Source organism: Sparus aurata, chromosome 21 (assembly GCF_900880675.1).
Source record: "Sparus aurata chromosome 21, fSpaAur1.1, whole genome shotgun sequence".
NCBI classification, from domain to species: Eukaryota; Metazoa; Chordata; class Actinopteri; order Spariformes; family Sparidae; genus Sparus; species Sparus aurata.
In genome coordinates this window covers 2,152,838-2,174,890 of record NC_044207.1, presented here as the reverse complement: position 1 = coordinate 2,174,890, position 22,053 = coordinate 2,152,838, and the positions used below count along the sequence as shown (strand labels likewise).

General features: G+C 41.5%; 1 protein-coding gene across 1 annotated transcript in view; it reads right to left on the bottom strand.

Annotated features, from left to right (window-relative positions):
* Positions 1–1,528: 1,528 nt before the first annotated feature.
* The window catches only part of LOC115572312 (cytochrome c1-like), a 25,716-nt gene continuing 5,191 nt past the window's right edge, over positions 1,529–22,053 (bottom strand). The window contains exon 3 of the mRNA XM_030402242.1: positions 1,529–1,827. Within this exon, the coding sequence (XP_030258102.1) occupies positions 1,529–1,827 (299 nt within the window). The remainder of the gene's footprint in view (positions 1,828–22,053) is intronic.

Here is a 22,053-nt window from a genome sequence, read left to right as displayed (position 1 = left end):
TAATATTCATATAAAATGGAGGAAGCACTTAAGTACAATAAACATAGCTGTGTCTCATTCATCCAGTTTACTAATACAATCTGCTGCTGGAGTCACTGGGCCCCATGACATGGAAGATATTGAAAGAACTGCAATTATTTTGTATTAATATATTTATGCTAAGTTATTTGATGACAGTCCCTAAATCAGTTTCCAGCGATTCAGTGCCATGTTCTGGGAGGTGAGCTGACCGTCTTCCTGCTGCTCACACTGGGTGAACCTCAGTAAAGTCGCGGCTGGACCCGAGTAGAGCTTAGAATCAAGCCCGACCCGAGCCCGTGCACGTTGTGTCTGAGCCCAGCCCGACACATTGAATGTAATTACGAGACCGATTTAAACCTGACAACTGTTTAATACGTGGGCTGTTATAACTGACGTTCTCGACTACAATTGCGAGTTGTTTGAACAACAGAAATCTTAATGAATAATTCAAAAAGTGCCGCACTTAATGCACTCGACAAAGCCGACAAATGTTATTATCACGGCCCACGACTTGTTTAAAATGGGTCCACACCTCCGACTTTCCTCCTACCTGCTTAAAGTTAATTCTACTGTTTTTATTTTTTTCTTTACATCTTCATGCTCCATGTTGCACTTAAGCTACACAATCAGTGATGCCGGTAACGCATTACTAGTTTTGTCATTTTCCTTAGTAAAAAATATATATTTTTGCTTTCTTCTTGCATCTCGGGGAGTGACGTCACGTACGCGAGAAGTCACGTTTTCCAGCATGAGGACACTCACGTGTCAGACCACGCAGAGACACAAATGCAAACAACAATGGAGGGAGGAGAGAGATGCGCGTTTTCTAGCTGGAAATACAGTCATTATTTTGAGTGAATAAAAAACAAAACACAAATGTTTGAGCAATGGACCGGCCCGGCCGAAGACAGTGGCCTGTTGCAGTCTTTGAACGCAGCATCATTACACAAACTGTCCGCGACTCACAGCGAGGGTGGGTTCACTTGATTACTAACCTGGCATAGCTGGTGTTGCATCAGCGGGCGGAGTTTGCCATCAAATTAATGTAAAATAAGCACATCGGTATACGCCGGGGTAGATTAATCAAGTGGACCTAACATGTCCCCTGTCCCTAGTGGATGTTATGCCTATGACACCGAATATACCGACATGGCCAAAATGACGTCGGTTATTGTCGTAAATTTCGGTATCGGTAAGTTTTCGGTTTATCGCACAGGCCTATTGAAAATGTCCCAGGAACAATGCCCAGCAAACCTGCCTTGAGTTCAGCCGTTTGGCTGAGTAAAGACAGGTGAGATTGTGGTGGAAGTCCAGACAAGGAAAGGAAGAGCTGCTCCTCCTAGCCAGTGTCTCCATTCTTGGAGGGCGAGGACGACCACTAACAGCTCCCAATTCCCCACATCGTAATTCCTTCTGGCAGACGAGAGACAGCGAGAGAAAAAGGCGCAGGGATGAAGCGTTAGGTCAGTCGGGGATCACTGAGACAGCACTGCTCCAACTCCAGTGGCTAAGGCTCTGGATGAGCGAGGGCCGGAGTCATGGAGGACAACTCCTTCAAAGAAGTATATGCCTCATCAGCTTCAGATGTCCAGAGGAAAGGGAGTTTAGTGGAGGTGAGCTGAGTGAGCGGAGAAACCACATGGCTGTAGTCCTGAATGTAGTGGCAATAAAAGTTAGCAAATCCCAGGAAGCATTGGAGTTGTTTATAGTTCTCCGGAGCCAGCCAGTATGTCACCTTCTGCACCTTGGAGGGATCCGACCTCACCTGCCACTGCTCGATGAAAAATCCCAGGAACTCCACAGATGCTGAATGGAAGAGACATTTCTCAGCATTGACAAACAATTTCTTCTCAAAGAGTCTTTGTAACACCATCCTGACATGCTGAACATGTTCTTCGAGGGTCCAGGAAAAAATAAGTATATTGTCCAAATAAACCAAAACAAAACGATTCAGCATGTATTGGAGAACGTCATTAACCAGTGCTTGAAACACTACTGGAGCATTGGTGAGCCCAAAAGGCATAACTAAATATTCAAAATGACCAAGGGGCATATTAAAAGCCAGTTTCCACTCATCATTCTTGCATATGCATACCAGATGGTAAGAATTTCGTAGGTCAAACTTTGAGAAGATGGTAAAGGGCACTGAAAAAAGGAACATGTTGGATTAACTAATTAATTCAATAGTGGACACTGGTTGCACACAGATGTTTTGCTTTGGCAGCAATTTAAACAATTTAGTTAAGTTAACACAAGTTGTCCAATGTCCAATAAACCTGTGTATTTTGTGTTGCTACAATGTGATTGAAACATGTTTTGATAAAGTAATTTGAGCTCTTGAAACATTTTAATCCTTCACAATGTTATCACTTTATTTCAACAATATTCAATAACTTTTACTCCAATACTATTTGGTCACTTAAATACTACACGTTATTTTCATATTACATGTTATTATCATGGTATTATATTCTAGTGTCAATTACATAATTTAACAATGGAGGCCTTAAAACAGATTGTTTGTATTGTTCTCTGAAGATGGTTGCCTGTAACCACTAGTAACCTTTCAAAATAAAGTGTCTAATTTCACTGCACTGACAGTAGGAAAAAGAATTGAACTGACATTACTGTTCTACTGTAATACAAATCAACAGTGAACAAGTAATGTCAGTTTTTCAGTGTTTTACCGACTCAGTCACAGAATGGAAATTAGACCTTTTCTTTTGAAAAAGGTTACAGGCAACAAACTTCGAAGAGAACAAGTAATGTCAGTAATGTCAGTTTTTCAGTGTTTTACCGACTCAGTCACAGAATGGAAATTAGACCTTTTCTTTTGAAAAAGGTTACAGGCAACCATCTTCGAAGAGAACAATACAAACATTATGTTCAAGGTCTCTATTGTCAAGATTAAATTAAATAACAATTGTAACTGTAAACAATTCCATGTAACTATAGAACTGATTTGAAATGCAAAAACGTTAGTTACCATTGTCATTCCAGCAATCATTTATTTTAATGTCTAATAACTTTCTATTAACTCTCTTAATCATTAACATTAACTATTTTTACCCCAACTAAAAATGAAAATGAACAGTTGCATGTCAAAACCTTTATTCAAGAGCCATAGGATAAACAGACCTCATTGTGACATCTTGGTTCAAAACAGTATTCTTAGAAGAATTTAAAATTCTTTACTACAACAACAACATCCCATTTCACACGGCCCTGATGAGACTATTTAGACCAGGGGTCACCAACCTTTTTGAAACTGAGAGCTACTTCATGGGTACTAAGCAAGGGACGGACTGGCATACGGGGACACCGGGGATTTCCCCGGTGGGCCGGGCCATGAGAAAAAGAAAAAGAAAGAAAGTCTATCGCAACGGCCAACAGTGTTGTAGTCCGCTGGGGCTGGATCCGGCGGCTATTGTTGTGATAGGCTATACCTGTGTTCACGTATCACTGCCTATGCTGATAGCCAATCACATTTCGTCCATGTGGGTAAGTCCCACCCATTTCCTCAGGCTGTTGCAGCTGTCATTTGTCAATTACACTGCGCTAACGGTGCAAGACAGCCAGCAGGGGTTGTAGCCGATTTCATGGTCTGTCCAGGGACCATGGTCTCTGGCACGGACCTGTGGTCACTGCCACTAGGGGCGCTAGATACACTGGTCACGACCAGCTCCTCAGTGGTCGCGACCAGTTGCTCTGTGGCACGGACCAGTGGTCACAACCACTAGGGGCGCTAAAGATACTGGTCCTGACCAGCTCCTCAGTGATCTGCCCTGTGGTCCCTGTGGTCTGTGAAGCAGCTTTAGTGTTTTCTCCCCTTTCTAGTTGTTTTGGCAGCAATGTTACTTGGATAAATGTCAGAGATCATGATATTTTGTCTATAAAATACACTTTATCAGAATTATTAGTGTGAATGCTGAAGGCATTGTTCTTCTGGGGTTTATTCTGGGGTTTATTCAACAATGCTGACTCAGCATTCACACTATTGTTCTTGTAAAGTTTATTAGTGTGAATGCTGACTCAGCATTCACACTATTGTTATTGCAAAGTTTATTATTATTCTTCCGTACGCTTTTTGGCACGTATCTCCTCCTACAAATCTTGACCGATTCAAACCATTCAAAATTTTGCCCATTCATCCTTATGGGTATTTTTTCAAATTTCATTCTGCTATAACTTCAGCATACGTTCAGCTATTCAAACCATTCAAACATTCAAATGTTCAGCTCGTTCAGCTCTTTCAACTTTTCAACTTTTCAACTTTTTCAATAATTCAGCTTTTTCCCAAAAAAATTAACATTGAATCAAATGGGAAAAGCTTCAAATCCTCTTCAAAACTCATCGACTTTCAGCCTCATCTTCTCCCTCATACGTTGAGCGAGAGACACCATTCAAACTTTAAAACGGTCTCAAGACCTTGAACTATTGGCGATGTATTCAGTTTTTAAAACTTTAGTACGGTTTTGAAAATATCGCAGTTTTAGTTTTAAGGATTTTGAGCCCGTCTTCTGATTTTATAATGGGTGTGTATTGCATCGGTTAGAGTGGGTGACATCATCGCTAGAGCGGGGAGCCCTTCGAAGAATGGGAGCCAAAACTGTCTTCAGCTTGATTTTGATCCCACACTTTTTACTTGACATACACAATATATGGATAGAAATGTAGGAAAACTTGTTGGGTGTCAGCTGGTTGCCTCATTTCAGAAGTGGGACTTACAGTTTTGGATTTAGAATCCTGGGAGCGACACAAACCCAAAACCTCGGTCCATAAGCCGCAATGTTAATTTTGAGCCCAGATTTCTTGCCGAGAGCAGACGGTACCTGATTTGTCTCTCGCTGATGTGCCCTCATTTCTCACTCGACTGAAATGAAAGTAACATCAACGTGTTCAGCAAGGTCTCCTGTCACTCAACATACACATTATATGGCGATTACCATTACGTTTTTTTCAGAAATCGCAGGGGTTTGGGAGAGGTTCTCCTATTCATCCTTATGGGGACAGTTTGATCTGTCTTTCTGTATTTCTCAGAGTGTGTATCTGAAGAATGAGTGTGTGTTGCGTGAGCCACAGTGCATGACATCATCGCTACAGTGTAGAGCAGCTGGAACATCTGGACAAAGAATTCTCTTCAGCTGGATTTGGACCTCATATCTTTTACTTATATAGACACATATATAGACAATACAAAATGTAGGAAACCTTGTTGGCTTGCTTCATCTTTGCTCCTCCGATACGTATCTACAGCCATTTTAACCTCTTCCAGCACTCTTACTCTGCATCTTTTTACCTTTTCATCCTTGTTTCACCCATTTGAGCTCTTTCAACCTTTGACTTTTTAACATTTTCATCCTTTTTTCAACTCTTTAACCTCTTCCAGCCCTTTTACTCTGCAGCTTTTCATGTGTTTTTTCACCTTTTTAACTTCCTCCAGCCCTCTTACTCTACTGCTTATCATCCTTTTTTAGCCTTTTTTGACCATTTTAACTTCTTCCAGCCCTCTTTCTCTATAGCTTTTCACATGTTGTCACCTTTTTAACCTCTTCCAGCCCTCGTACTCGACAGCTTTTCATCCTTTAATCACCTTTTTAACCTCTCCCAGCCCTCTTAATCTACCGATTTTCATATTCTTTTCACCTTTTTAACCTCTTCCAACCCTTTTACTCTACATCTTTTTACCTTTTCATCCTTTTCTCACCTATTGGAGCTCTTTTACCCTTAAATTGTTTTATCTTTTCATCCTTTTTTTTACCCTTTTAACCTCTTCCAGCCCTCTTACTCTACAGCTTTCATCCTTTATTCACCTTTTTAACCTCTTACAGCCCTCTTACTTTACATATTTTCATATTCTTTTCACCTTTTTAACCTCTTCCAACCCTCTTACTCTACATCTTTTTACCTTTTCATCCCTTTTTCACCTTTTTAACCTCTTCCAGCCCTCTTACTCTACAACTGTTTATATTTTTCATCTTTTTAACCTCTTCCAGCCCTCTTAATCTACAGATTTTCATATTCTTTTCACCTTTTTAACCTCTTCCAACCCTCTTACTCTACACCGTTTTACCTTTTCATCCTTTTATGCACCTTTTTGACCTCTTCCAGCCCTCTTACTTTACAGCTTTTCATATGTTTTCACCTTTTTAACCTCTTCCAGCCTTCTTACTTTCCAGTTTTTCACGTTTTCACCTTTTTAACCTCTTCGAGCCCTCTTAATCTACAGATTTTCATATTCTTTTCACCTATTTAACCTCTTCCAGCCCTCGTACTCTACATCTTTTCATCCTTTATTCACCTTTTTAACCTCTTCCAGCCTTCTTACTTTCCAGTTTTTCACATGTTTTCACCTTTTTAACCTCTTCGAGCCCTCTTAATCTACAGATTTCATATTCTTTTCACCTATTTAACCTCTTCCAGCCCTCGTACTCTACAGCTTGTCATATGTTATCACCTATTTAACCTCTTCCAGCCCTCTCACTCTACAACTGTTCATATTTTTTCACCTTTTAACCTCTTCCAGCCCTCTTACTCTAGAGCTTTTCACATGTTATCACCATTTTAACCTCTTCCAGCCCTCTTACTCTACAACTGTTCATATTTTTTCACCTTTTGAACCTCTTCCAGCCCTCTTACTCTACAGATTTTCAACCTTTATTGACCTGTTTAACCTCTTCCAGCCCTCTTACTCTACAGATTTTCATATTCTTTTCACCTTTTTAACCTCTTCCATCCCTTCTTAATCTACAGATTTTGATATTCTTTTCACCTTTTAAACCTCTTCCAACCCTCTTCAGGCATGAAAATCACTCACCTTTGGGAGAAATTCGCTGTTTTGAAGCCGAAATAGGTGACCAACGTGAATTGTGTAGATCCGATGAGAACATTTTTTTTTTTGGGGGGGGGGGGGGGGGGGTATGGACGGGACATGGAGGTATACCAGAGATTGTGCACGCCTGAAGGGAGCCTTGAATTCGATAAAAACAACTTTTCTAAAATCTCTACAACTCATTTTCAAGACATGTGGATGATGCTGAGGTGAGGGGACTGACTGGAGGCTGAAGGTAAATTATGTTGCATTCTCTGCCAGAAAGAGAAGAAATTAGTCTTCAAAATAAGAGCTTTACATTGCACCACATCAGAGTTTAGAACTGGGTTCTTAGCAGGGGGCTTTTAATTTGAAAGTAGCGACCATTAGCACTGGGCTTGCTACAACAACAAGCGGACAAAGAAGACAGCTACAGAGACCGAGGAGACGCTAGCATCTCCTGGATCTCAGCCGCTGTCCAGTTGTTCATCTTAATGTCCACTGATGAAGTGATGGACTGACTGCTGTGATCAGCTGTTTCCTGGTTTTAAAACTCCCCGGCTGTGGGTCGCACAACAGTGCAGGTCATTGACACCTCCGCCCACCTGACGCAGAGGCCGGCACATCGACAGCTCGGATTTAGATAGCCTCCGAGGTGTTCTTCCGAGGCGGCAAATCGGCGGACCAGAACAGACCTCCATTTACCTCCCTTTGTCTAAATCCGCGGACCTAGCCGCAAAAAGGACGGCCGAATTGGCGGCTTGCTGCCCAGTATAAAAACGGCTATTAACTATGCAAACAAAGGCAGCCATGCACTGCGGGCACACTGTCAAGCAGAAGTGCACAAGAAGAAGGTGCAGGTCACAGCATCCACACAGTGTAGCCAGCACCTTTCTTCCAAGCAGAGAGACAGCAACTTTTTCAATGTTGGTCTTGTCAAAAAACACTCTCTAAGGGCTTGCTTTTTTCATTCTGCGGCAGATTGCACTATTAAAGTTGTGCTGTTGCGCGTTTCATGAGAGAAGTTGTCAGTCGCATATCTGTCTCTTTTTAACTTTTCGTTCTTTTCTTACCTATTTGGGCTCTTTCACCCCTAAACTTTTAAACCTTTTCATCCTTTTTTCACCTTTGTAACCTCTTCCAGCCCTCTTAATCTACAGATTTTCATATTCTTTTCAACTTTTTAACCTCTTCCAGCCCTCTTACTCTACAGATTTTCATACTCTTTTCACCTCTTTAACCTCTTCCAGCCTTCTAATCTACAGATTTTCATATTCTTTTCACTGTTTTAACCTCTTCCAGCCCTCTTAATCTACAGATTGTCATATTCTTTTCACCTTTTTAACCTCTTCCAACCCTCTTACTCTACATCTTCTTACATTCCCATCCTTTTCTCACCTACTTGAGCTCTTCCCCCCTGAACTTTTTTACCTTTTCATACTTTTTTCACCTTTTTAACCTCTTCCAGCTCTCTTAATCTACAGATTTTAGTATTCTTTTCACCTTTTTAGACATTCATGTTTCTGCCTTTTCAACTCCTTCAAACATGTTTAGCTAGAGCAACTGTTCAGCTATCAAAATGTTCAACTTTGTCAGCCCATTAAACCTATTGCTTTTAATCCTTTCTGCCTTACCAGCTGTTGGAAAATTCAGCTTTTTCTGCAAAATCCCGACCATTCAACCTATATATTTATGCATTTTTGGCAGTACGTTCAGCAGATTTCGCTTCAATCTTCAGCATTCACACTGTATTTTCGTAGGAAATGCAAATGTTTCTAGTTAGTGGGCTGTGCGGAGCACAGCCCACTATTGTTATTGCTCGCGCCTCTTTTTATTATTTTTCATCCTCCTCAAAATTTGTGGCGCTAACTCGTCCCACACCGTTGAGCGCACACAAACCAAAAATATATCAAAACGTGCGGCTCGGGCGGACTCGGTATGCTATTATTTTTCTCAGGAAAATATGAATTTTTCGCGACGTGAGTCGCGAAAAACTGCGATAAATTTCCCACAAGTAATGAATGGGGCGAGGTCAAAAAAGTCGCAAATCTGCTACATTTTTCAAACATCTCCTGCTCGGGCATACGTTCACGTGGAAACACCATTCCAGCTTTAAAATGTAGGCACAAGTCCTGAGTATTCAAGTTGTATTTGAACTTTTTTCCTATGTTGTGTAGTTTTTGAACTGTGATCCTTGAATGAAGGTGAGTGATTTTGGAAAAATTCAGGGTTTTCAATGATTGTGTATGGCGGAATGTTCGTGCAGCAGCGTGGAGAGGGCCAACTGACAGAGTGAGAGAGACTCAAAAATTTGCTCCGAAATTTTCTCTTTCCGTGACGATCCTGACCACAAATTGGGCTCAAAAACAGTGATATTTCCCAGAGTTGTAGCCACACGTGTCTTCTTTCTCCCAATGTGTCTTCTTTATCGGTAGGATTTACGGTTTTTAAATTATCGACCGCTAACCGACAAGAGTAGCTCTGAAATGCTCCATTTACTCCAATGTAAATCGGGAGAAGGATTTCCAAAACTGCACGCTTTTTTAACTCGCTGCCATTTCCACATTTCTGAAGCTAGGACCACAAAACTTAATGAGTGTGTTCTTTAAGGCCTTTCTGGCTCGATCGTGAAAAAAAATTGTTGATATCATGTAAGATTTTGACCAAATAGCACTAGTTTGACGTCCTAGATGTGAGGCAGAAATTGCTCTCAAATCAGCTCCCTCACAGGCCGTTGCTACGGCCCTTGCCAACGGTCACCTAGCAACCAAAAACAGCTGGGCCAAGAGAGAGAGTGACAGACAGACAGACACTAGACACACATCATACAGACAGACAGACAGACAGACACACAGGAGACACACATCAGACAGACAGACAGACACTAGACACACATCAGACAGACAGACAGACAGACAGGAGACACACATCAGACAGACAGACGGACAGACAGACAGAGCGACATGTAGACACACACACACAGAGCTGCTTAAGCGTGCTCTCACATGCACACAGACGCACACACACAGTATATTTCCCAGCATTTAAACGACATTAAACGATCATTTTTTCACTCATTCAATGTGCGGCTTGATCGGACTCTGTAAGCTATAATTCAGTTCTCTAGAATATTAATCTTTCGCGTCGTAAGACGCGAACAGCTGCGAGACACTTCCCATAAGGAATGAATGGGATGAGGTCAAAAAACTCGCAAGTCTGCGATGTTTTTCAAACATCTCCTGCTCTGGCATACATTCAGCTAGAAACACCATTCCAGCTTTAAAATGTAGGCACAGGTCTTGAGTATTTTTGTTGTATTTGAACTTTTTTCCTATGATGTGTAGTTTTTGAACTGTGATCCTTGAACGATGGTGAGTGATTTTGGAGAAATTCTGGGTTTTCAATGATTGTGTATGGGGGAATGTTCGTGCAGCAGAGTGGAGAGGGCCAACTGACTCCGTCACAGTCCGTTGCTACGGCCCCTGCCAACTGTCACCTAGCAACCGAAATCAGCTGGGCAAAGAGAGAGAGTGACAGACAGACAGACAGACAGACAGACAGGAGACATACATCAGACAGACAGACAGACAGACAGGAGACACACATCGGACAGACAGACAGACAGACAGACAGACAGGAGACACACATGAGACAGACAGACAGACAGAGAGACATGTACACACACACACACACACACACACACACACACACACACAGCAATGCTTAAGCGTGCACTCACATGCCCACAAACGCACACACAGTATATTTCCCAACATTTAAACTACATTTAATGATTATTTTTTTGCTCATTCAATGTGCGGCTCGATCGGACTCGGGTTGCTATTATTCAGCTTTACGAAATGTTAATTTTTCACGACATAAGTCGCGAAAACTGCGATAAAGTTTCCCATAAGGAATGAATGGGGGGAGGCCAAAAAAGTCGCAAATCTGCAACGTTTTTCAAACATCTCCTGCTCTGGCATACGTTCACGTAGAAACACCATTTCAGCTTTAAAATGTAGGCACAAGTACTGAGTATTTAAATTGTATTTGAACTTTTTTCCTATGATGTGTAGTTTTTGAACTGTGATCCTTGAATGACGGTGAGTGATTTTGGAAAAATTCAGGGTTTTCAATGATTGTGTATGGCGGAATGTTCGTGCAGCAGAGTGGAGAGGGCCAACTGACAGAGTGAGAGAACTTCAAAAATTTGCTCAGACATTTTCTCTTTCCGTGATGATCCTGGCCACAAATTAGGCTCAAAAACAGTGATATTATCCGGAGATTTAGCCACACGTGTCTTCTTTCTCCCAATGTGTCTACTTTATCGGTAGGATTTATGGTTTTGGATTGATCTGCCTCTAACCTACAAGAGTAGCTCTCAACTGCTCCATTCACTCCAATGTAAATCGGGAAGAGGATTTGCAAAACTGCGGCCTTTTTTAACTCGCTCCTATTACCACATTTCTGAAATTAGGACCACAAAACTTAATGTGTGTGTTCCTTAAGGCCTTTCCCGCTTGATGGTGAGGAAACTTTGCTGATGCCATGTTTGCTTTTTCTTCACGGGGCAAAGCGCACAGCCCACTCTCGCGATTTCCCGGCGGGGAATTGTCTAGTTAGTGGGCTGTGCTCGCCAGCCCACTATGGACACCTCTATAGCAGAGCTATAGGTGTCCATAGTGGGCTGTGCGGAGCGCCTCTTTTTATTATTTTTCTTCCTCCCGCCTTTTTTCCGTCGCTAACTCGCCCCGCACCGTTGAGCGCATACAAACAAATTATATATCAAAACGTGCGGCTCGGGCGGACTCGGGTTGCTATTATTTTTCTCACCAGAATACGAATTTTTCGCGACGTAAGTCGCGAAAAACTGCGACAAATTTCCCATAAGGAATGAATGGGACGAGGTCAAAAAACTCGCAAATCTGCGATGTTTTTCAAACATCTCCTGCTCGGGCATACGTTCACGTGGAAACACCATTCCAGCTTTAAAATGTAGGCACAAGTCCTGAGTATTTTTGTTGTATTTGAACTTTTTTCCTACGATGTGTAGTTTTTGAACTGTGACCCTTGAATGGCGGTGAGTGATTTTGGAGAAATTCAGGGTTTTCAATGAGTGTGTATGGCGGAATGTTCGTGCAGCACAGTGGAGAGGACCAACTGACAGAGTGAGCGAGATTCAAAAATTCGCTCAGAGATTTTCTCTTTCCGTGACGATCCTGGCCACAAATTAGGCTCAAAAACAGTGATACTTTCCAGAGTTGTAGCCACACTTGTCTTCTTTCTCCCAATGTGTCCACTTTATCGGTAGGATTTACGGTTTTTGAATTATCGACCGCTAACCGACAAGAGTAGCTCTGAAATGCTCCATTTACTCCAATGTAAATCGGGAGAAGGATTTCCAAAACTGCACTCTTTTTTAACTCGCTGCCATTTCCACATTTCTGAAGCTAGGACCACAAAACTTAATGAGTGTGTTCTTTAAGGCCTTTCTGGCTCGATCGTGAAAAAAAATTGTTGATATCATGTAAGATTTTGACCAAATAGCACTAGTTTGACGTCCTAGATGTGAGGCAGAAATTGCTCTCAAATCAGCTCCCTCACAGGCCGTTGCTACGGCCCTTGCCAACGGTCACCTAGCAACCAAAAACAGCTGGGCCAAGAGAGAGAGTGACAGACAGACAGACACTAGACACACATCAGACAGACAGACAGACAGACAGACACACAGGAGACACACATCAGACAGACAGAAAGACAGACAGGAGACACACATCAGACAGACAGACGGACAGACAGACAGAGCGACATGTAGACACACACACACAGAGCTGCTTAAGCGTGCTCTCACATGCACACAGACGCACACACACAGTATATTTCCCAGCATTTAAACGACATTAAACGATCATTTTTTCACTCATTCAATGTGCGGCTTGATCGGACTCTGTATGCTATAATTCAGTTCTCTAGAATATTAATCTTTCGCGTCGTAAGACGCGAACAGCTGCGAGACACTTCCCATAAGGAATGAATGGGATGAGGTCAAAAAACTCGCAAATCTGCGATGTTTTTCAAACATCTCCTGCTCTGGCATACATTCAGGTAGAAACACCATTCCAGCTTTAAAATGTAGGCACAGGTCTTGAGTATTTTTGTTTCATTTGAACTTTTTTCCTATGATGTGTAGTTTTTGAACTGTGATCCTTGAACGATGGTGAGTGATTTTGGAGAAATTCTGGGTTTTCAATGATTGTGTATGGGGCAATGTTCGTGCAGCAGAGTGGAGAGGGCCAACTGACTCCCTCACAGTCCGTTGCTACGGCCCCTGCCAACTGTCACCTAGCAACCGAAATCAGCTGGGCAAAGAGAGAGAGTGACAGACATACAGACAGGAGACATACATCAGACAGACGGACAGACAGGAGACACACATCGGACAGACAGACAGACAGACAGACAGGAGACACACATGAGACAGACAGACAGACAGAGAGACATGTACACACACACACACACACACACACAGCAATGCTTAAAGCGTGCACTCACATCCACACAAACGCACACACAGTATATTTCCCAACATTTAAACTACATTTAATGATTATTTTTTTGTTCATTCAATGTGCAGCTCGATCGGACTCGGGTTGCTATTATTCAGCTTTACGAAATGTTAATTTTTCGCGACATAAGTCGCGAAAACTGCGATAAAATTTCCCATAAGGAATGAATGGGGGGAGGTCAAAAAAGTTGCAAATCTGCAACGTTTTTCAAACATCTCCTGCTCTGGCATACGTTCACGTAGAAACACCATTTCAGCTTTAAAATGTAGGCACAAGTCCTGAGTATTTAAGTTGTATTTGAACCTTTTTCCTATGATGTGTAGTTTTTGAACTGTGATCCTTGAATGACGGTGAGTGATTTTGGAAAAATTCAGGGTTTTCAATGATTGTGTATGGCGGAATGTTCGTGCAGCAGAGTGGAGAGGGCCAACTGACAGAGTGAGCGAGATTCAAAAATTCGCTCCGAGATTTTACTCTTTCCGTGACGATCCTGGCCACAAATTAGGCTCAAAAACAGTGATACTTTCCAGAGTTGTAGCCACACTTGTCTTCTTTCTCCCAATGTGTCTACTTTATCGGTAGGATTTATGGTTTTGGATTGATCTGCCTCTAACCGACAAGAGTAGTTCTCAACTGCTCCATTCACTCCAATGTAAATCGGGAAGAGGATTTGCAAAACTGCGCCTTTTTTAACTCGCTCCTATTACCACATTTCTGAAACTAGGACCACAAAGCTTAATGTGTGTGTTCCTTAAGGCCTTTCCCGCTTGATTGTGAGGAAACTTTGCTGATGCCATGTTTGCTTTTTCTTCACGGGGCAAAGCGCACAGCCCACTCTCGCGATTTCCCGGCGGGGAATTGTCTAGTTAGTGGGCTGTGCTCGCCAGCCCACTATGGACACCTCTATAGCAGAGCTATAGGTGTCCATAGTGGGCTGTGCGGAGCACAGCCCACTATTGTTATTGCTCGTGTCTCTTCTTATTATTATTCATCCTCCTTCCGATTTTGGCAGTTTTCACGCCCCGCACCGTTGAGCGCATACAAACAAAAAATATATCAAAACGTGCGGCTCGGGCGGACTCGTCCTGCTATTATTTTTCTCAGGAAAATATGAATTTTTCGCGACGTGAGTCGCGAAAAAACTGCGACAAATTTCCCATAAGGAATGAATGGGACGAGGTCAAAAAATCGCAAATCTGCGACGTTTTTCAAACATCTCCAGCTCGGGCATACATTGCACGTGGAAACACCATTCCAGCTTTAAAATGTAGGCACAAGTCCTGAGTATTTTTGTTGTATTTGAACTTTTTCCTACGATGTGTAGTTTTTGAACTGTGATCCCTTGAATGGACGGTGAGTGATTTTGGAGAAAATTCAGGGTTTTCAATGAGTGTGTATGGCGGAATGTTCGTGCAGCAGCAGTGGAGAGGGCCAACTGACAGAGTGAGAGAGACTTCAAAAATTCTCTCTGAAATTTTCTCTTTCCGTGACGATCCTGGCCACAAATTAGGCTCAAAAACAGTGATACTTTCCAGAGTTGTAGCCACACTTGTCTTCTTTCTCCCAATGTGTCCACTTTATCGGTAGGATTTACGGTTTTTGAATTATCGACCGCTAACCGACAAGAGTAGCTCTGTCAAATGCTCCATTTACTCCAATGTAAATCGGGAGAAGGATTTCCAAAACTGCAACCCTTTTTAACTCGCTGCCATTTCCACATTTCTGAAGCTAGGACCACAAAACTTAATGAGTGTGTTCTTTAAGGCCTTTCTGGCTCGATCGTGAAAAAAAATTGTTGATATCATGTAAGATTTTGACCAAATAGCACTAGTTTGACGTCCTAGATGTGAGGCAGAAATTGCTCTCAAATCAGCTCCCTCACAGGCCGTTGCTACGGCCCTTGCCAACGGTCACCTAGCAACCAAAAACAGCTGGGCCAAGAGAGAGAGTGACAGACAGACAGACACTAGACACACATCAGACAGACAGACAGACAGACAGACACACAGGAGACACACATCAGACAGACAGAAAGACAGACAGGAGACACACATCAGACAGACAGACGGACAGACAGACAGAGCGACATGTAGACACACACACACAGAGCTGCTTAAGCGTGCTCTCACATGCACACAGACGCACACACACAGTATATTTCCCAGCATTTAAACTACATTAAACGATCATTTTTTCACTCATTCAATGTGCGGCTTGATCGGACTCTGTATGCTATAATTCAGTTCTCTAGAATATTAATCTTTCGCGTCGTAAGACGCGAACAGCTGCGAGACACTTCCCATAAGGAATGAATGGGATGAGGTCAAAAAACTCGCAAGTCTGCGATGTTTTTCAAACATCTCCTGCTCTGGCATACATTCAGCTAGAAACACCATTCCAGCTTTAAAATGTAGGCACAGGTCTTGAGTATTTTTGTTGTATTTGAACTTTTTTCCTATGATGTGTAGTTTTTGAACTGTGATCCTTGAACGATGGTGAGTGATTTTGGAGAAATTCTGGGTTTTCAATGATTGTGTATGGGGGAATGTTCGTGCAGCAGAGTGGAGAGGGCCAACTGACTCCGTCACAGTCCGTTGCTACGGCCCCTGCCAACTGTCACCTAGCAACCGAAATCAGCTGGGCAAAGAGAGAGAGTGACAGACAGACAGACAGACAGACAGACAGGAGACATACATCAGACAGACAGACAGACAGACAGACAGACAGGAGACACACATCGGACAGACAGACAGACAGACAGGAGACACACATGAGACAGACAGACAGACAGAGAGACATGTTCACACACACACACACAGCCATGCTTAAAGTGTGAACTCACATGCACACAAACGCACACACACAGTAAATTTTCCAACATTTAAACTACATTAATGATTATTTTTTTCGCTCATTCAATGTGCGGCTCGATCGTACTCGGGTTGCTATTATTCAGCTTTACGAAATATTTATTTCACGCGACGTAAGTCGCGAAAAACTGTGATAAATTTCCCATAAGGAATGAATGGGGCGAGGTCAAAACAGTCGCAAATCTGCAACGTTTTTCAAACATCTCCTGCTCTGGCATACGTTCACGTAGAAACACCATTCCAGCTTTAAAATGTAGGCACAAGTCCTGAGTATTTAAGTTGTATTTGAACTTTTTTCCTATGATGTGTAGTTTTTGAACTGTGATCCTTGAATGACGGTGAGTGATTTTGGAAAAATTCTGGGTTTTCAATGATTGTGTATGGCGGAATGTTCGTGCAGCAGAGTGGAGAGGGCCAACTGACAGAGTGAGAGAGACTTCAAAAATTTGCTCAGACATTTTCTCTTTCCGTGATGATCCTGGCCACAAATTAGGCTCAAAAACAGTGATATTTTCCAGAGTTTTAGCCACACTTGTCTTCTTTCTCCCAATGTGTCTACTTTATCGGTAGGATTTATGGTTTTGGATTGATCTGCCTCTAACCGACAAGAGTAGCTCTCAACTGCTCCATTCACTCCAATGTAAATCGGGAGAAGGATTTCCAAAACTGCAAGCTTTTTTAACTCGCTCCTATTACCACATTTCTGAAGCTAGGACCACAAAACTTGATGTGTGTGTTCCTTAAGGCCTTTCCCGCTTGATGGTGAGGAAACTTTGCTGATGCCATGTTTGCTTTTTCGTCACGGGGCAAAGCGCACAGCCCACTCTCGCGATTTCCCGGCGGGGAATTGTCTAGTTAGTGTGAATGCTGCAAGCATTCACACTATTGTTCTTCCGAAGTTATTAGTGTGAATGCTGCAAGCATTCACACTATTGTTCTTCCGAAGTTTATTGGTTGTGAATGCAGAAGGCATTCACAACATATGTTCTTCGCCTTCAAAAATTCTTTATTTTTATTATTATTATATCTTCCGGGTCAGAAATTTCAGACCTTAACTCCTTCCACATTTTTCAACGGATTCACTCCATTCAAACACAGAATATTCATCTCAATTGGGAATCAACCGCGTCTATTTTCTAATTGATATCATTCATAATTTCAGAAATATTAGACGTTTTTCGGCCTTTTTTTCCCATTCAAGCAGATGACGGAATCTTCAAAAATCTTCAATTTTCACACTTTTTCATGCATTTTCAAAGCTAATCTAATCATTCATACGTCCACATTAAAACTCCATTCAAACTGTTAAACGTTCACAAAGATTAGGACTTTCTCCCCTGAATTCAGCTTTGTCACAGCATTCATACTTTTTGCACAGTCGCTCTTCAAACATTGGAAACTTTTCAGCCACTTTGAGATTTTTGCATTGGTGTGTATGGGGTGGAATGTTCACAGCCATAGTGCAGGGGCCAACTGACAGAGTGAGCAGGAGCTGCGATTTATTCAGAAAATTTTGTCTTCAACTCGCCACCATTTCCACAATGTTCACTCCAGCAGAAAAATAAAAACACCAGATTGTAGGTACACTCGTGCTGGTGCCTACAGTCGATCTCTGGAGGCAATCGGACAAAAACTTTTGGCTCAGTGGGCATTTCACTGACAGGAACACCGACCAACTGCCGCATAGAGTCCCATTAAAATGAGAGGAAAAATTATCTAGATTCAGACAAACACATTCACTTTTCTAAACTGCTCAACAAGACACATTTCTGACCACAGACACACAAAAAATTCACAGAATGCTCAAGAAACTCTCATAGTTTTGACCATATCATCATTTTAGTGATAGCAGTTACTGTTTTGCAGAGAGAAGTATGATAATGTGAGGTGAGCCTCAGCTGAAATCACTGTTAAATCAGCTCTCACAGTCCGTTACCAGGACCAACCTGGTTACCATCACCGTGGCAACCCAGATCAACTGGGCCAATACAGGGAGACAGATTTATCAATGAGTCAGTTTGATAGACACACACACACACACACACACACAAATGCAGTCAGATATGCATGTTTCAGCATGCACACATGTACACACACACACACACACCTACACACACATATAAAGCCATGCTTTAACACACACTCACATGCACACAAACACACAGGCACACACACACACACACACATATAAAGCCATGCTTAAGCACACACACACATATAAAGCTAATCACACACTCACAGGCACACAAACACGCACACACATAGTATATTTCCCAACATTTAAACTATATTTAATGATTATCTTTTTTAATTCATTCAAGCCAGGAACTCCATTCAAATAATTAAATGTCTTAATCATCGATATATTGAGATTTATTGAATTTCTCAGTCAGATTCAGAGTATTTGATACATTCTCGACGTAACATCTCTTCATACTCCATCTGCTGCTTTTTAACACAAATTTAAGCTAGCATTGCAGTCTGTCTCAAACCTTATATTCTATTCTTAATGCTTCATTCTCACCAAACTATTAGGAAGCTTCATTGTCTTCAGATGAGACTTTAGATGAATTAAAGCAACCACTTCAGTTTGGCCTTAGTTTTTCAACCAATTCTACATTATTTTCAACCCAGAAATGTTTTTTAATTTATTTAAATATTCCCAATCATCGACACATCGAGATTTATTGAGTTTCTCAGTCTGATTCAGAGTCTTTGACTCATTCGTACTGTAACATCTCTTCAAACTCTACATATTTTAATGCTTCATTCTCACCCAACTATTGCAAAGTTCATTCTCTTCAGACGAGACTTCAGATGAATTAAAGCTACCAATTCAGTTTGGCTTTAGTTTTTTAACAAATTCTACATTCTTTCACAGTTTTAAGATATTGGGGACAATATTCAAAGTTTTCACAGCCAGCAATCCGCATTTGGCTTCAGCTGGTCAACAGGGAGCATTCACAACCGCAAGTTCTTCAGAACTTGCCTTTTCTAGTTAGTGTGAATGCTGCAAGCATTCACACTATTGTTCTTCTGGAATTTATTAGTGTGAATGCTGCAAGCATTCACACTATTGTTCTTCTGGAATTTATTAGTGTGAATGCTGCAAGCATTCACACTATTGTTCTTCTGGTGTTTATTAAAGTTATTATTATTCCAGCTTCCGTACGTTTTTCAGCACTCTTCTCCTTCTTCAAATCTTGAGCTATTCAAACCATTCAAATATCAAAATGTTCAGCTTTTTAAGGACATTACTGCTTGTATTTTTCTCATTTCAATCTTTTATACTTTTGGAAATATTAAGCTTTTTCTGCAAAATTTTGCCCATTCATCCTTATGGGGATTTTTTCAAATTTCATTCTGCTATAACTTCAGCATACGTTCAGCTATTCAAACCATTCAAATATTCAAATGTTCAGCTTTTTCAGCTCTTTCAACCCTCTGCTTTTCAACTTTTCAACTTTTCACCTTTTTCAGCTATTCAGCTTTTTCCCAAAAAAATTTAACATTGAATCAAATGGGAAAAGCTTCAAATCCTCTTCAAAACTCATCGACTTTCAACCTCTTCTTGTTCCTCATACGTTGAGCGAGAGACACCATTCAAACTTTAAATGAATCACAAAACCTTGAACTATTGACCTTGTATTCAGTTTTTAAAAATCTTGTACGGTTTTGAAATGGTCGCAGTTTTAGTTTTAAGGATTTTAAGCCCGTCTTCTGAGTTTATAATGGGTGTGTATTGCGTGAGCTAGAGTGCGTGACATCATCAACTGCCGCACCCCAGAGTGAGGAGCAGCTCCGAAAACGGGATTTTTTTTTTGCTTCAGCTTGATTTGGATCCCACATCTTGTACTTGACATGGACAATATAGGCATATAAATGTAGGAAATCTTGTTGGGTTTCAGCTGATGGTCTCATTTCAGCTGTAGGACTTACGGTTTGGATTTAGAAGCCCGAGAGCGACAAGCACTCCTGAATGTTCCCCATAAGCGGCAATGTTAATTTTGAGCCAAAATTTCTGGAGGATCGCAGGCGGTACATGTTTGTCTCTCGCTCCTGTGCCCTCATTATGCACTCTACAGAAATAAAATAACATGGGTGCGTTCAGCAATGTCTCTTGTTACTCAACATGTAACATGTTTTGCCGATAACTATAACGGTTTTCTCAAGAATCGCAGGAGTTTGGGAGGTATTCTCCCATTCAATCCTTATGGGGACATTTTCGTCTGTGTTTCTGCTCCTGCTGCAGCATGTCTGCAGCCATTTTAACCTCTTTCTGCCTTTAACTTCTCACCTGTCAGCCTTTTTTCACCTGTTTTAACCTCTTTCTGCCCTCTTACTCTACAACTTTTTGGCCTTTTCAGTCTTTTTTTCACCTTTTTTAAGCTCATTCCGCCGTCTTACTCTACATCTGTTCATATGTTTTCACCTTTTAACCTCTTCCAGGCCTCTTAATCTACAGATTTTCATATTCTTTTCACATTTTTAACATCTTCCAACCCTCTTACTCTGCATCTTTTTACGTTTTCATCCTTTTCTCACCTATTTGAGCTCATGCACCCTTAAACTTCTTTACCTTTTCATCCTTCTTTCACCTTTTTAACCTCTTCCAGCCCTCTTACTCCACAGCTTTTCATATGTTATCACCATTTTAACATCTTCCAACCCTCTTACTCTACATCTCTTTACCTGTTCATCCTTTTCTCACCTATTTGAGCTCTTGCACCCTTGAACTTTTTCACCTTTTCATCCTTTTTTCACCTTTTTAACCTCTTCCAGCCCTCTTAATCTACAGATTTAATATTCTTGTCACCTTTTTTAACCTCTTCCAACCCTCTTACTCTACATCGTTTTACCTGTTCATCCTTTCTCACTTATTTGACCTCTTACACCCTTAAACCTTTTCACATTTTCATTCTTTTTTCACCTGTTTAACCTCTTCAAGCCCTCTTACTCTACAGCTTTTCATATGTTATCACCATTTTAACCTCTTCCAGCCCTCTTAATCTACAGATTTTCATCTTCTTTTCACCTTTTTAACCTCTTCAAGCCCTCTTACTCTGCAGCTTTTCATATGTTATCCCCATTTTAACCTCTTCCAGCCCTCTTAATCTACAGATTTTCATATTCTTTTCACCTTTTTAACCTCTTCTAGCCCTCTTACTCTGCAGCTTTTCATATGTTATCACCATTTTAACCTCTTCTAGCCCTCTTACTCTACATCTTTTTACCTTTTCATCCTTTTTTCACCTTTTAACCTCTTAACCTCTTACTCTACATCTTTTACCCTTTCATCCTTTTTTCACACCTTTTGACCTCTTCCAGCCCTCTTACTCTTCAGCTTTTCATATGTTTTCACCTTTTTAACCTCTTCCAACCTCTTCCAGCACTCTTACTCTACTGCTTTTCATCCTTTATTCACCTTTTTAACCTCAACAACCCGCCCTGGGTGCGCAGTGACATTCCGACACCCCTCCATTGCGAAACCCACCATTCCAAACACACCCACTCCTCCGACACACCACGCTGTTCCGACCCTCCCCTCAAAACACCACTGTTTCCGAAACTGATTTTCAAGTTTACATGACTTCCTACATCAAACACTGCCGTCCACACTCACACAACTCATTGCTTTTATTGCTAATAGGCCTATGTCACTATCTTCATTTATTATGTATTAGGCCTATATTTTCGCTTGCAGCAAACCCATTTAAACGTTTCTAACGTGTCTAATCTTTTACACGCGCTATCCGTGGTGCTGAAATCCCACTTCCAGCCGCAC